Source organism: Microcebus murinus, chromosome 2, assembly GCF_040939455.1.
Source record: "Microcebus murinus isolate Inina chromosome 2, M.murinus_Inina_mat1.0, whole genome shotgun sequence".
NCBI lineage: Eukaryota > Metazoa > Chordata > Mammalia > Primates > Cheirogaleidae > Microcebus > Microcebus murinus.
This window is the reverse complement of record NC_134105.1, coordinates 125,002,541-125,017,255: the sequence shown is the minus strand read 5'-3', so window position 1 is coordinate 125,017,255 and position 14,715 is coordinate 125,002,541. Positions and strand designations below refer to the sequence as shown.

The window sequence follows — 14,715 nt, the reverse complement described above, 5'->3', positions numbered from 1 at the left end:
GAGTTCAAAACCAGCCTGAGCAAGAGGGAGACCCCGTCTGTACTATAAATAGAAAGAAATTAATTGGCCAACTAATATATATAGAAAAAATGAGCAGGCGTGGTGGTGCATGCCTGTAGTCCCAGCTACTCGGGAGGCTGAGGCAGAAGGATTGCTTGAGCCCAGGAGATTGAGGTTGCTGTGAGCTAGGCTGACGCCATGGCACTCACTCTAGCCTGGGCAACCAAGCAAGACTCTGTCTCAAAAAAAAAAAAAAAAAAATAGTTATCCCCTACCTTAAATCGTTAAAACTTCTCAGTTCTGGATTTAACCTAATCCTGAAGACCTTCATGGGAATGGACAAAACTAAGGACGCTCATTCCATATTGAAGTACTCTCTTTAGTTTAATAAGTAGGCCTTTCATATGGTTTGCATATTTATCTTTCTAAATCTAGAAAAGGTCTAGTTTTCAAATTATTGGGATAAAACTATATCCAGAATATGATAGGATAAAATTTTTACAATTCATGAAAACCATCTCATATATATTCAAACCTAAAACTAATGGATTGTCACACTTGGAACAAATAACATTTTCACCAGTTCAAAGTAGAAAGAAATAGAGAAAATGAGCTCAGACTCCTCTAAACAGTGTCGATGCCCCTATATACAGGGCCTGGGGCTGTGAGAGATTGACTAACTTTGTTGTTTTTGCTGGGGAGGTCGGCATAGAGAGGTAGGGGTAATAGAGAAAAACACAAAGTATCTTTCCAGTACTATCCCTTGCACCAGGAGTTGTCATGGGAACAGGCCACAAGGTGGAGATGAAAGCAAAATTAAAAAATAGCCTTCAGTATTGGGAATATTGAGAACTACTTGTGGGCAGATAACAGTACTAATTAGAAGCAAGCAAACGAAAGTTAAATCCCTCTTCTTGTAGAAGGTATTTTTAATCATAGAAAATCCAAGTATCAAAAAATAAAACAAAGACAAAATTCTCCATAAACCTCCATCACTCAGAGACAATATCTGTCAATATTTGGACATATTTCTTTCTGGTTTGTTTTCTAGCTTTAAAAAATTGTGTCATATCCCTGTTTCTTGTATTTGGTATTTTAACATAGAAATTTTCTGTATCACTACAAACTCTTTTTAAACACCATTTTAATAGTTGTACAATATTCATGTATGTTGATATAGCATAATTTACTTAATCTTTCTTCCATGATTAGACAGGTAAGTTGGTTCTATTTTTCCCTATCATATACAATAATATACTAAACATATTTGCACATTAATTTTTTTCTGTATTTAGAATTATTTCTTAGATTCTCAAATGTGAAATTATTAGGTCAAAATATATACATGTTTTTAAGGAATATTGATGCATACTATCAAATTATTTTCTAAGAGAGCTGTTATATCTGTTCATCTATCCACAAGTATTATCTGTAAAACTAACTACTGTATGTTGCCACTTCTGATCAGCATTGTGTTTTCTTTTATTTTCAAAACATCTTTTCCATTTTGTAAATAAAAATTGTATTCACAATTGTCAGTCATTTGGTTTTCCTTTTTGTGAATAAGACAATTATTAAATGTATGTGCATTCCTATGAGAAGTATAAACCAGTATATCAGCACTAAAGTATTGATGCTCTTCTAAAATATTCGTGGCCCAGTCAAGTTTTCTTTCATAAATATAACCTAAGTAAAGAAAAATGAGAAAGTAAGCCTTACTTTTATTTACAGATTTTGAAGAACCTTCTGCTGGCCTGCCTTCTCCGTCTCTCTCTGTTTTATTTTCTTCTTCTCTTTCAGGTTCCTTTTTTCTAGATGTCCCAACTATTTCCTCTAATTCCTTCTCCAGATCACTATTTCTTATAAGGGTATAATGGAGTTTCTCGTTTGCATCCTCAAACTTCTCCTCTGCCTGTCTGGCTCTGTTTTCAACCTCCCTGATGTGGACAAACGCATCAGAGATACACAACAAAATAAAAATGGTCAAAAAGTATCTTTGGCATAGAAACTCATTGTTTAATACAGGCAATGGGATTAGACAAATGTGTCTGAAGAGGAGAAGGGAAGCAGAAGAATCAATAATTAACCAAGAATTGGGGGCCCAGGAACTACTCAGGATGTTAATCTCAGAGTAGCAATCATGTTATCATTTAAGAATACAACATATTTATAATTTCTTAGTAAAATCTGACTTTTGGGTATTTGGAATTTTCTATCCATTACCTTTTTTTTTTTTGAGACAGAGTCTCACTTGTTGCCCAGGCTAGTGCCCAGGCTAGCTGCCGTGGCGTCAGCCTAGCTCACAGCAACCTCAAACTCCTGGGCTCAAGCGATCCTCCTGCCTCAGCCTCCCGAGTAGCTGGGACTACAGGCATGCGCCACCATGCCCGGCTAATTTTTTCTATATATATTTGTTGGCCAATTAATTTCTTTCTATTTATAGTAGAGATGAGGTCTCGCTCTTGCTCAGGCTGGTTTCGAACTCCTGACCTTGAGCAATCTGCCCGTCTCGGCCTCCCAGAGAGCTAGGATTACAGGCGTGAGCCACCACGCCGGCCTATCCATTACCTTTTAAGAGTTAATTTTAGTTTATTTTAATTGATATGATCCAACAAAAAAAATCCCAATAACATCCCTTCTTTTCTAGCACCTCTAAAACCAGACTTTACAATCAAGAAAACTAGTTTGGGACGTGCTTCTTAATTACTACAGCACATATTATATGTCTATATGGCTATAGTCTTTTCTTGGCATCCTCAGCCATCTCAACTATATTGTCCTTCCTACTCTTTGGGTTATGTAACATTCTTTCTCAAGCACAATAGTTTTTCCTAGTTCCATTTATTTCCCTAAGTCATCTCTTAGAAATATACTGAATTGGATCACTCCTAATAATTCCCCCCCACACATACACATATGGTTCTTTGACTTCCTCCAGTTCCACTGTGGGTAAGGATGGATGTTCCCATCACACCAATATAGTTCATTGCCTTTAGCGGAAAACTTGGAGATCCCCATCCCACGAATGAGGATAAAGTAGGAGAGCCAAAGGTAAGCCAACACACGTGGATTTCTTGGCCAAACCTCCTGGCCAGCAACATTCATCCTCTTACCATCGTGGTGCCTTATACTTACGTCAACTTATCTTGCATATATTCAATTACAGCCATTGCTTCAAGATACTTTTGGGCCAATGTACCCTGGCTAGCTTCTTTTCTCTGACAAAGGAAATATGCGATATAAATAAACTGAGAGTTCCAATAACTAATACTCTACTTTTTCAGGATGTTCTGGATCAAGCCTTCTGGAATATTCATTTTCTACTGCCTATATTTATCTGGCAGATGGTTAAACACACCCTTAATACCAAAAAAGAATAGGGAATGCCTGTGGCCAAATAGCACAGTAGCTCCAAATTATTCATGCTACAGGTGGACATGAATTTGATTACAGCTGTAAAGGAGACGCAGGGAAAACAATAACAACACAAAGACACAAAGAAAGAAAAGAGATTTAAAGAGAAGGGTCAACATGTTTCTCTAATTAATCAAGTTAAAGATCAAGGAAATTAACTTGTATATCTATTGTACTAATAATTTAATTATACTAAACATACAACACTACAAAATCCAATAAGATCTCTAAATTCCTTAGGCAACTTCATAAATATCAGTTAAAAGTATAAATCTTGCCAGGCGGAGAAAATATGAAATAAAAGGAACCTCTTTAATTTATTTTGACTTCAGATATATTCCCCAAGACAAAATAAAAGGGAGGTAAGAGAGGAAATTTAGAGAACAAAAAATATTAGCATATTTTCTAATGAATATTATGACATTTTCCCAGAACCATGTACTTTTAAAAATCTCATTTATCCATATTTCTCAATCAGAAGCAAGTACACGGTCAACTCTACATGACGGATGGAAAGAGACGCGAGAGGGCAGGCGCCTGCCTGGCGCAGCGTGGCCACGGGGCTAGAGCAGCGCCGTCCAGGCCTCTCATCCCCAGTCACACATCTCATCACACTGCGCTTCCTTTTTCTAACAGAAAATCAGAGAAAAGAAACTGTGTTAACTTTTTCACTTTATTCTAGATATCTCTCTGCTTATTTTCTCTGTCACATATTTTTCTCTTTCTGTTTTGCATGTAAATACTGTCATTTCTCAGCCTACATTAGCAGCATGTGATGTGGCTGTGCCTATACACACAGTAACATGCTACTAACTTCTGTGATTTTTAACAAAATAAAGGTTTCATAGCAGAGGCTTCTAGAACTGGAATTTCACACATGGTTTTAAAGCCCTCTGGAGCAACTATAACTATACGTGGAACCCAAAGCAGGACCATACACTGTTAGCTGCGTCTGAGCCTTCTGACGCTCTCTCATTCCATCAATAACTATATATTTAGTTACAATGTGCCAGGGAAATGCCCCTCTGTTTTGAAACTGACAAGTATAATGTTTTGTGGTCCATTTAAAGCCTTTCATGGGAAATTCCCATGGTCTGAAATGCTGTCCTTTGGGCTGCTGGCATCTTCGATGTGAGCAGGGTGGTGTCACCCACACACTAATGCAGATGACTCGAGGCTAATCGCAGGTACTGTCATGGCCATCTTCTCATATTCTTAACCTTCCTCCTCCTGTTACGCTCTTTCGCCCACTGTGTGACAGGGACAAATATGGCTCTTGGTATCATTTGCATTAGACCCTCTTCACTTGTGCTTATCTGCTGTAGCTTCAAGCTAGTCTCTGTCTGACTCCAATTCTGTCTCTGGCCTTTTTGGCTTGGTCTTCCTGGGCCTTAACTTTACCAGTGGGTTTGGGATTGGATGAACCTCTTTTGCTTGGGAGTGCCTCAGGGAAGGTCTGGCTCAGGCTCAGCTCCTTGGGCTCCAATGCTCAGCACTGAACTCCTAGCTGGACTTAAGGCTCCTACCAGTTTTTGACATATTTTCTAGAGTCACCAATTTCAAGGGACCTTCCCTGTTGCTGTTATAAAAAGGGTAAATGAATCACTGCTCTTAATACTTATGCCTGGGGTACATGGTAGTGCATGAAGAAAACGCAGATCTCCAAGGGCCTCTTTCAGCCTAAATGACAGAGGTAAAGGCAGAATGTCTAATCTTGTATTGAAAATACTGCTGATCCCCCAAGTATTGCCCCTGCCCTCATTTCCAAAGGAGCTCATAGGCAATCCAGCAGAATTCCTGATCTTCCCTATACATTTATTACTCTTCATGTACAGTCAGGACTCATGGTTTTAAGATGAGCCTGAAAGAGATTGTTTCTAATGTCTGCTTGTTAGGGTAGCTGAACTATAGCCAACCCTGTTCACACAGCCGAGCACCTACCTGCATTAGGGTCCACTGTCGCTCTAAACATTTTTAGTACTCTCTGGGAGAGCTTGCTGAATTAGTCAACCCACATTTCCACTGGTCAGATGAAATGTTAAAGAATTCAGGCAGCTTGCCCTACGGGGACAATATTGGAATGACTGACTCAGAGAAGACCACAAGGTTTCTGTTCCTAGAACTGATTAAATGAGGCCAGACCTGAAGGCAGACTGGTCATCCCCGAGAGGCCCAGGCAACGTCAGTGCTGCTCAGCGGGGCCAGTGAACCAGGCCCAGTGCCACCCTGAGAAGCTGCACTTGGACGCGGCATGGCAGGCTGGTTTGGTTCAGAGATGCCTGCTTTGAGCACAACGCCCAGGAATTCCCATAAAGCCCTGTCTCCCAGCTAAGTGAAGAGAGCTTTGAATAAGGAATTGTCAGACATCTGCTATGGTGGACTCTAGAGCATCAGGTAACAAAATGAATGAGGCCCTGATTGATCAGGCCAAGCAATTAGCCTACCCAACCTGATGGTGACTTACTACCACTCCTGTTGCAATATCACTCATATCTCAACTCCTAGCAAATCCCCTACAGTAGTCATTTGCATGAGGGAACACAAGGAGTAACTGAAAGTCTCCATGCTCAGGTCCCTAGCCCAGCGGTCTGGAGCTACTTCTCACCTAAAACCTAGGACCCAGCTATCTCTTTGAGCTCTGATGTTCTACAACTCAGCTCCCAGAGACATGCAAGTTATACCTGCAGACCACAAGGTTTCTGCTTCTCTATCCTTTTCCTTCCTAATGAGATAAAGCCCATCCATAGACTCCTAAAGTCAGGGCATTATATAGGCAGTGAGATATTAATCCAGAGCTGACTAAAGCCTACCATGGTCCTAGAATGAAATTTCTGTGGAGAAATTTTAAATCTGCTTTCTTGATGTGTTTCCATAGCTACTGTCTCTAAGTTTCCAATTTCCCAATAATTCTTGTGGTTAGAGGTCTGTGCTTATTATCATAGCTCTCAATGAAGTCTACTTAATATTTAAAAATTGCTGGATTGTCAAAAATGGAGGACTAGGGATGACCTCCTGGCTCTCTGCTCTTGGAGTGGGAGGTGAAGAAGGCGGCCTGAATCACTCGAGTGGGTAGGATCAGCTTCACGGAACTGCAGGGAAGCTTCAAGGGGCAGCAGTGCCGGGAAAAGGAAGAAAGTGACTCAGTGGATTTACTGTGAAGTTCTGAGAATCCGAGTGGTACTGCGGGGATTGAGTGCAAGCTGGCCACGCTCAGCGGCAGCCACAAGGCTGTGTGATCCATCCCACAGGGGGACGACTTCTCCTTCACCGACCTCCATGCCCACACAAGCAGGGAAGGGCCTGTAGACAGCGTGAAGAGGTAGCATGGACGGGCAGGCAGGTTGGTGAGGAGGCAGGAGCGGAAAGTAATTTGAAATCTCCAGGGCATGGTATAAGGTCGCCTTTGCTAGGAGATCTATAAACACCAGAGGCTTATGCCTCGCTTGTGAAAGGACAGAAAAGTGAGACAGATTGCTCCTTTGACTGAGTTGCCCGGCCCAAGCGTGGCAAGGGAGGGAGTGGAAGAGGGGAGTGAGAGCCATCCTCCGGGACCCTCCCGGGGTCTCCAGCAGCACAAGCCCCCCCCTCCTCCCCCCCCACCAAGGACGCGTGGATAGTTTTTGCCCCTTGGTGGAACTTGTCCGCGGTTTCCAGCCCTTTGAGCTCTGCCGGTGAAGGGACAGAAGGTGGAGTGAGAGCCATCCTCTGCGGACCCTCCCCAGAGGTCTCCTGCGTCCCATGCCCCGCCGCTGCAGGGACGTGCTGATAGTTTTCAATCCTCAGCGGAACTTGTCTGCAGGACCCCAGCCGCTTGAGCTCTGCCAGTGAAGGGACAGAGCAGGGCACAAGAGCCATCCCCGGCAGACCCTCCCCAGGGGTCTCCAGCTGTCCACACCCCGCCACCGGGGATGGAGACGTGTGGATAATCTTCACCCCTCGGCGAAACTTGTCCCCGGACCCCAGCCACTTGAGCTCTGCCAGTGAAAGGGTAGAAGGGGGGACGAGAGCCATCCTCTGTGGACCCTCCCCAAGGGTCTCCAGCAACCCAAGACCCGCCACCGGGGCGCAGAAAGTTTTCACCCCTCAGTGGAACTTGTCTGTGGATTCCAGCTGCTTGAGCTCTGCCGGGGAAGGGGCGTAAGAGGGGTCTAGCGCCATCCTCCGTGGATCCTTCCCACGGGTCTGCAGCGGCTATAGCTCCACTGGTGACACGCGGAAAAGGGATAGTCTTCAACCCTCAGTGGAGATTCTCAGTGGTCCCTGGAAGCTCAAGCACCTCTGATTTTAGCTCATAATCCATTCCCTGCATCTCCAATCCTCAATAAAGCGTCCAGATGAGAAAGAACCAGCAAAAGTTTACAGGAAACATGAAGGACCAGAGAGAAAAGTCACCTCCAAAGCAAATACTCATTTTCCATCGTCTGACACCAACTTACATGATATGAGTAAACTGACAGAGGAAGATTTCCAAATATGGATTGCTACAAAACTGAATGGAATTGAAGAGAAAATAGAATCACAACATAGAGAAACCACAAGAACAATACAGGAAATGAATGAAAGATTCTCCAAAGAAATTGAGACTATCAAGAAAAACCAAACAGAAATTCTAGCAATGAAGGAAACAATCAAGGATCTCCATAATTCAGTAGAAAGCCTAAAGAACAGGATGGATCATGCAGAAGAAAGAATCTCAGAACCTGAAGATTATGCCTATGCTCTAAACAAAATCAGAGGAAGAAAGGGAACACAGAAACAAGACCAAAGTTTACAGGAAATGTGGGATTATGTTACAAAACCAAATATCAGATGGATTGGGATTCCGGAAGGGGAAAAGGAACATTCACAAGGGCTGGAAAACTTATTTCACGGAATACTGGAGGAAAATATGCCAGGCCTGGCCAGAAATCTTGATATCCAAATACAAGAAGCACACAGAACTCCTGGGAGACTCAATGTGAAAAGGCAATCACCTCACCACGTGGTTTTTAGGCTGACCAAAGTAAACGTGAAAGAAACAATTCTCCATGCAGCAAGACGAAAGCAGCAAATGACCTATAAAGGTAAGCCTATCAGACTAACAGCAGACTTCTCATCTGAAACCTTACAAGCCAGGAGGGATTGGGTACCTATCCCTAATCTTCTAAAACAGAACAAAGCTCAACCTAGAATTCTTTATCCGGAAAAATTAAGTTTCATCTATGAGGGAGAAATAAAGTCCTTCTCAGACAAACAATCACTGAAGGAATTTGCAAAGACCAGACCATACCTACAGGAAGTTCTTAGACCTGCATTTCTAACCGAACAGGGCAGTAGACACTCCTCAAAGTGAAATTGTCAAAGAATTAAAGTTTAGATCTCGAACTAAATGATGGCCCAAGGAGTAAGACAAAGCAACAAGACTCCACCCAACAATATGAATGGTAATCTTCCTCCAATTTCAATCCTCTCAATAAATGTAAATGGCTTAAACTGCCCTCTGAAAAGACATAGACTGGCAGAGTGGATAAAAATTCACAAACCTAGCATCTGTTGTCTACAGGAAACATATCTAACCCACAAAGATGCCTGCCAGCTGAAGGTCAAGGGATGAAAAACTATCATCCAGTCAAACAGAAGTCAAAAGAAAGCTGAAGTAGCTATACTATTTGCAGATAATATAAGCTTTAAAATAGAAAAAGTAAAAAAGGATAAAGATGGCCATTATATAATGGTGAAAGGGAAGATCCAACAAGAAGATTTAACAATTCTTAATATCTATGCATCCAATACAGGAGCACCCAATTACTTAAAGCAAACCTTGTCTAATATAAACACCTTGTTACATAACACTACCATAGTAGCAGGGGACTTCAACACTCCATTGAATGATCTGGATAGATCCTCCAAACAGAAAATAAGCAAAGAAATAATAGACCTGAATAAAGCCCTTGATCAAAAAGGTCTGACAGATCTCTATAGAGCATTCCATCCAAACAAACTTGAATTTACATTCTTTTCAGCAGCCCATGGATTCTACTGCAAAATTGATCACATCCTAGGCTGCAAATCAGATCTCAAAAAATTCAAGAAAATAGAAATTATACCTTGTATCTTCTCTGACCATAACGGTATAAAATTACAGTTTGATTCCTATAGAAACACTCAACCCCTCACAAAATTGTGGAAACTAAACAATCTATTATTGAAAAATTATTGGGTAAAGGAAGAAATTCAGAGGGAAATCGAGAATTTTTTCAAACAAAATGATAACGGTGATACCTCTTATCAAAACCTGTGGGATACAGCAAAAGCTTACCTGAGAGGAAAACTAATAGCAATTAACACTCACATCCAAAAAACAGAAAACTTAGATACTGACAACCTAATGAATAAGCTCAAGGAATTGGAAAAAGAAGAGCAAACAATTTCCAATCCTAATAGAAGAAAAGAAATAACAAAGATCAAAGCAGAAATGAATGAAATGGAGAACAAGAGAACTATACTAAAAATCAACAAAACAAGAAGCTGGTTTTTTGAAAAGATAAACAAAATCGATGGCCCTCTTGCTAGATTGACAAGGACCCAAAGGGAAAGGACTGTAATAAACTCAATAAGAAATGAAAGAGGAGAGATCACAACAGATACCAAAGAAATACAAAACATTATATTTGACTATTATAAAAAACTATATGTCCAAAAACTACAGAACGAAGATGAAATGGACAAATTCTTGGATTCATACAACCTCCCTAAGATCACGCAGGAGGCAACAGAATTCCTAAACATTCCAATCTCAAGCTCGGAAATTGAAGCAGTAATTAAAAACCTGCCCAAACGGAAAAGTCCTGGGCCAGATGGCTACACTTCAGAGTTCTACCAAACATACAAAGATTAACTCATACCTATACTACAGAAATTATTCCACACCATTGAGAAAGATGGTATCCTTCCTAACTCATTCTACGAAGCCAATATCACCTTGATACCAAAGCCAGGAAAGGACACAACAAAAAAAGAAAATTACAGACCTATATCCCTCATGAATACAGATGCAAAAATCCTAAATAAAATTTTAGCGAATAGAATTCAGCAGCACATCAAAAAAATAATTCACCATGACCAGGTGGACTTTATTCCAGAGATGCAAGGATGTTTCAACATACACAAGTCTATAAATGCAATTCACTTCATAAATAAAATCAAGAACAAAGACCATATGATTCTGTCAATAGATGCAGAAAAAGTATTTGACAAGGTCCAACATACCTTTATGATAAAAACTCTTAACAAAATAGGCATAGATGGCTCATACCTTAAACTTATCAAATCCATCTATGATAAACCCACTGCTAACATCATTCTAAATGGAGAAAAATTGAAATCTTTCCCCCTTCGATCTGGAACTAGACAAGGGTGCCCACTATCTCCTCTCCTATTCAACATAGTGCTTGAAGTCCTAGTGATAGCAATCAGACAGGAGAGGGGTATTAAGGGCATTCAAGTAGGGGTAGATGAAATCAAACTCTCGCTCTTCGCTGATGATATGATATTATACCTAGAAAACCCCATGGACTCTTCCAAGAGACTCCTAGACTTGATAACTGAATTTGGTAAAGTTTCAGGTAATAAAATCAATATACACAAATCAGAAGCTTTCATATATGCCAAGAACCATCAAGCAGCAACTCAAATCAAAAACGCAATACCCTTTACTATAGCCCCAAAGAAAGTTAAATATCTAGGAGTATACTTAACGAGAGATACAAAAGATTTATACAAGGAGAACTACGAAACACTAAAAAAAGAAATTGCAGAATATTTAAACAGATGGAAAAATCTACCTTGTTCATGGATTGGTACAATCAATATAGTTAAAATGTCAATATTACCAAAAGTGATCTACAGAATCAATGCAATCCCTATCAAAATACCACCAGCATTGTTTACAGATCTAGAAAAAATAATTATTCACTTCATATGGAACCAGAAAAAAACCTCATATAGCCAAAGCAATCTTAAATAAAAAGAACAAACTGGGAGGCATCAGTCTTCCTGACTTCAAACTGAACTATAAAGCAATAATAGTTAAATCAGCATGGTACTGGCACAAGAACAGAAGCATAGATATCTGGAATAGATCTGAGATACCAGAGATGAAACCATCAGTATACGGTAATCTAATCTTTGACAAAGCTGACAAAAATATACATTGGGGGAAAGAATCTCTCTTCAATAAATGGTGCTGGGAAAACTGGTTAGCTACATGCAGAAGAGCGAATCAGGATACCTACCTCTCAACTCTCACAAAAATTCACTCAAGATGGGTAACAGACTTAAACTTAAGGCACGAAACCTTAAGAATCCTAGAAGAAGATGTTGGGAAAACCCTATCAGACATTGGCCTTGGCAAAGAATTTTTGAGGAAGACCCCCAAGGCAATCACCGCCCCATCAAAAATAAACAAATAGCCGTGAGTGGTGGCTCACGCCTGTAATCCTAGCACTTTGGGAGGCCGAGGCGGGCGGATTGCTCAAGGTCAGGAGTTCGAAACCAGCCTGAGCGAGACCCCGTCTCTACCAAAAATAGAAATAAATTAATTGACCAACTAAAAATATATATACAAAAAATTAGCCGGGCATGGTGGCGCATGCCTGTAGTCCCAGCTACTCGGGAGGCTGAGGCAGGAGGATTGCTTGAGCCCAGGAGTTTGAGGTTGCTGCGAGCTAGGCTGACGCCACGGCACTCACTCTAGCCTGGGCAACAAAGTGAGACTCTGTCTCAAAAAAAATAAAAAATAAAAAAAAATAAACAAATGGGATCTGATCAAATTAAAAAGTTTCTGCACAGCCAAGGAAACTATCAGTAGAGCAAATAAACAACCCACAGAGTGGGAGAAAATATTTGTTCTCTACACCTCTGATAAAGGCCTAATAACAAGAATCTATCTAGAACTTAAAAGAATAAACAAGAAAAAATCGAACAATCCCATCAAGAAATGGGCAATGGAAATGAACAGAAACTTCTCCAAAGAAGACAGAATAATGGCATGCAAACATATAAAGAAATGCTCAACTTCTCTAATTATTAGAGAAATGCAAATCAAAACCACAATGAGATACCACCTAACCCCAGTGAGAATGGCCTATATCAAGAAATCCCAAAACAACAAATGCTGGCGAGGATGCGGAGAGACAGGAACACTCCTACACTGCTGGTGGGACTGCAAATTAGTGCAACCTTTGTGGAAAAGAATTTGGAGATACCTCAAACAGCTAGAAATAGAAATACCATTCAACCCTGCAATAGCATTGTTGGGCATCTACCCAAAAGAGCATAAGACATTCTATTATAAAGACATCTGCACACAAATGTTTATAGCAGCACAATTCACTATTGCACAGTCATGGAAACAACCCAAGTGCCCATCAATTCATGAGTGGATAATTAAAATGTGGAGTATTACTCAATCCTAAGAAATGACGGTGAGCTAGCACCGTTTATGCTATCCTGGATTAAGCTTAAGCCCGTTATCCAAAGTGAGGTGACACAAGACCAGGAAAATGGGCTCTACATCTACTCTCCATCAAATTGGTACTGACTGATTAAAACCATGGTTTTCAAATGGTGGCCATGCTCACCAGGGATTCAAGGGTTCATCCTTAAGATTCACTAATCTTAGGGATGTGGTGAGCATTTTGGAGGGGAAGGGCATAACTCTAACCCTTCTTAGGGAGAGGCAAAGATATACAATGTAACCAAAATGTCAAAAAAAAAAACCTTTTTATCAGGTGGTGGGCAGGCGGGAGAGGGGAGGAAGAAAGGGGTGTATGGATTGGACACATCAGGGGGAGTGAGGGGGGATAGGGGCAATATTTGTAACCCTAACAATATTTGTACCTCTATAATATGATGAAATAAAAGAAAAAAAAATTGCTCAAATATTGACCAAGAGATTGTAAAACTAAGTAAAGGGATGAAATAGTGATATTAAATTGAGATTTAAAGATTCTTGAGAATAAGAGGTTTTTGTACAGTTAAGGTAAAAAAAATAAGAGTTTTCCAGGATTATGCTGGAAGAAAAAATATGTAAAATACATTACTTAGGAGCTCCTGGTCCTCTTGGAAGGGCTAAAAGTTATGTTAGAGCCATAGACTTTTCATATACTGTTAAATAATTTTGAATTTTCTAGTTGGGTTCAAATACATACCCAGGAAGACAACTCATCTGTACGTAATAGAGGTTTGGGATGAATATTTTCGTCTTCTCCAATGAATCGAATGAGTTTTTCCTTCTCTGTAGATGTTGAAAGTTGCTGGAGCAGAGAAACACCAAAGGTCTGTTAGTGAGCCAGTGTGTGACACAGTGGCACATCAAGTCACCTCACACCATGTCAGAAACTTTAATATTCTATTTGTCTTAATCACTCAACGAGCATTTTTGAAGACTTATATACAGCAAACACTATGGGAAATGGATGGAGATGAGAGAGTGGGGATAAGGGGCCATAACTATGGGAAAAACAAAGAGTATTTCTCCCAGACTCTAGGAACTCACAGTACACCAGGGGAAGAGATAACAGAAGGAATAAGCATGGTACAACGTGATTACTGTTAGCATTCAGGTGCATTTCAAGGGCTATGTGCACCCAGAAAAGGGCCCTGTATTCTGCCTAAACACTTCAGGAAGCGTTCATGAAGAAAATGATATTTGAAGGCTGAACAGGTGCTTGTATAATAGAGAAGAAAAGGCCTGAACTAATTCCACAGACAAGAATGACAATAATAATAATAATAATAATCGTGGTTTCCATTTATTCTGTGCCTTCTATATACCAAGCACTTTATCAGAAATAAAACAGAAAATGCTGGTCAAAAGAGGCTTGGGTGTTGCACAATTTTTTTGTTCTGTTGTCCAGCCTGTACAGTGAGTAGAAGGCCTTGGACAGAGCCTGGGATCATGCTCAACATTTAAACTCTATGCAAAGAAGGAACACATCAGGGATGTAAACTAAGACATTGTAGAGAGTGTTAGGCAATCATGAGTTCTGGAAGCCAAAGGTAGTGGTGGTCAATCTAGGAATTAGCAAGGGCTTTTATGCCAGACTTATCGGAGTTTGAATGTTGGTTCTGCCACATATAGCTGTATGAATTTGGGTAAGTCACTCAACCTTTCTGAGCTTCTGTTTTCTTATCTGTAAAATGGGGGCAATAATACATACACCAAAGCTGTGTTGTGTAGATAAGAAATGACATGAGCAGAGACTATTGCTCATGATAGGCACTCAATTATTGGTAGTTATTATTTTACTATAATTATTT

At 40.4% G+C, this 14,715-nt stretch overlaps 1 protein-coding gene across 1 annotated transcript in view; it reads right to left on the bottom strand.

The window, feature by feature from the left end:
• Window positions 1–1,242: 1,242 nt before the first annotated feature.
• The window catches only part of AXDND1 (axonemal dynein light chain domain containing 1), a 158,827-nt gene continuing 145,354 nt past the window's right edge, over window positions 1,243–14,715 (bottom strand). Inside the window, exons 23-25 of the mRNA XM_012772571.3 lie at window positions 13,605–13,709; window positions 3,136–3,218; window positions 1,243–1,937 (exon numbers count right to left, since the gene is read on the bottom strand). Of these exons, the coding sequence (XP_012628025.2) occupies window positions 1,442–1,937; window positions 3,136–3,218; window positions 13,605–13,709 (684 nt within the window). The 3' untranslated portion in view covers window positions 1,243–1,441. The remainder of the gene's footprint in view (window positions 1,938–3,135; window positions 3,219–13,604; window positions 13,710–14,715) is intronic.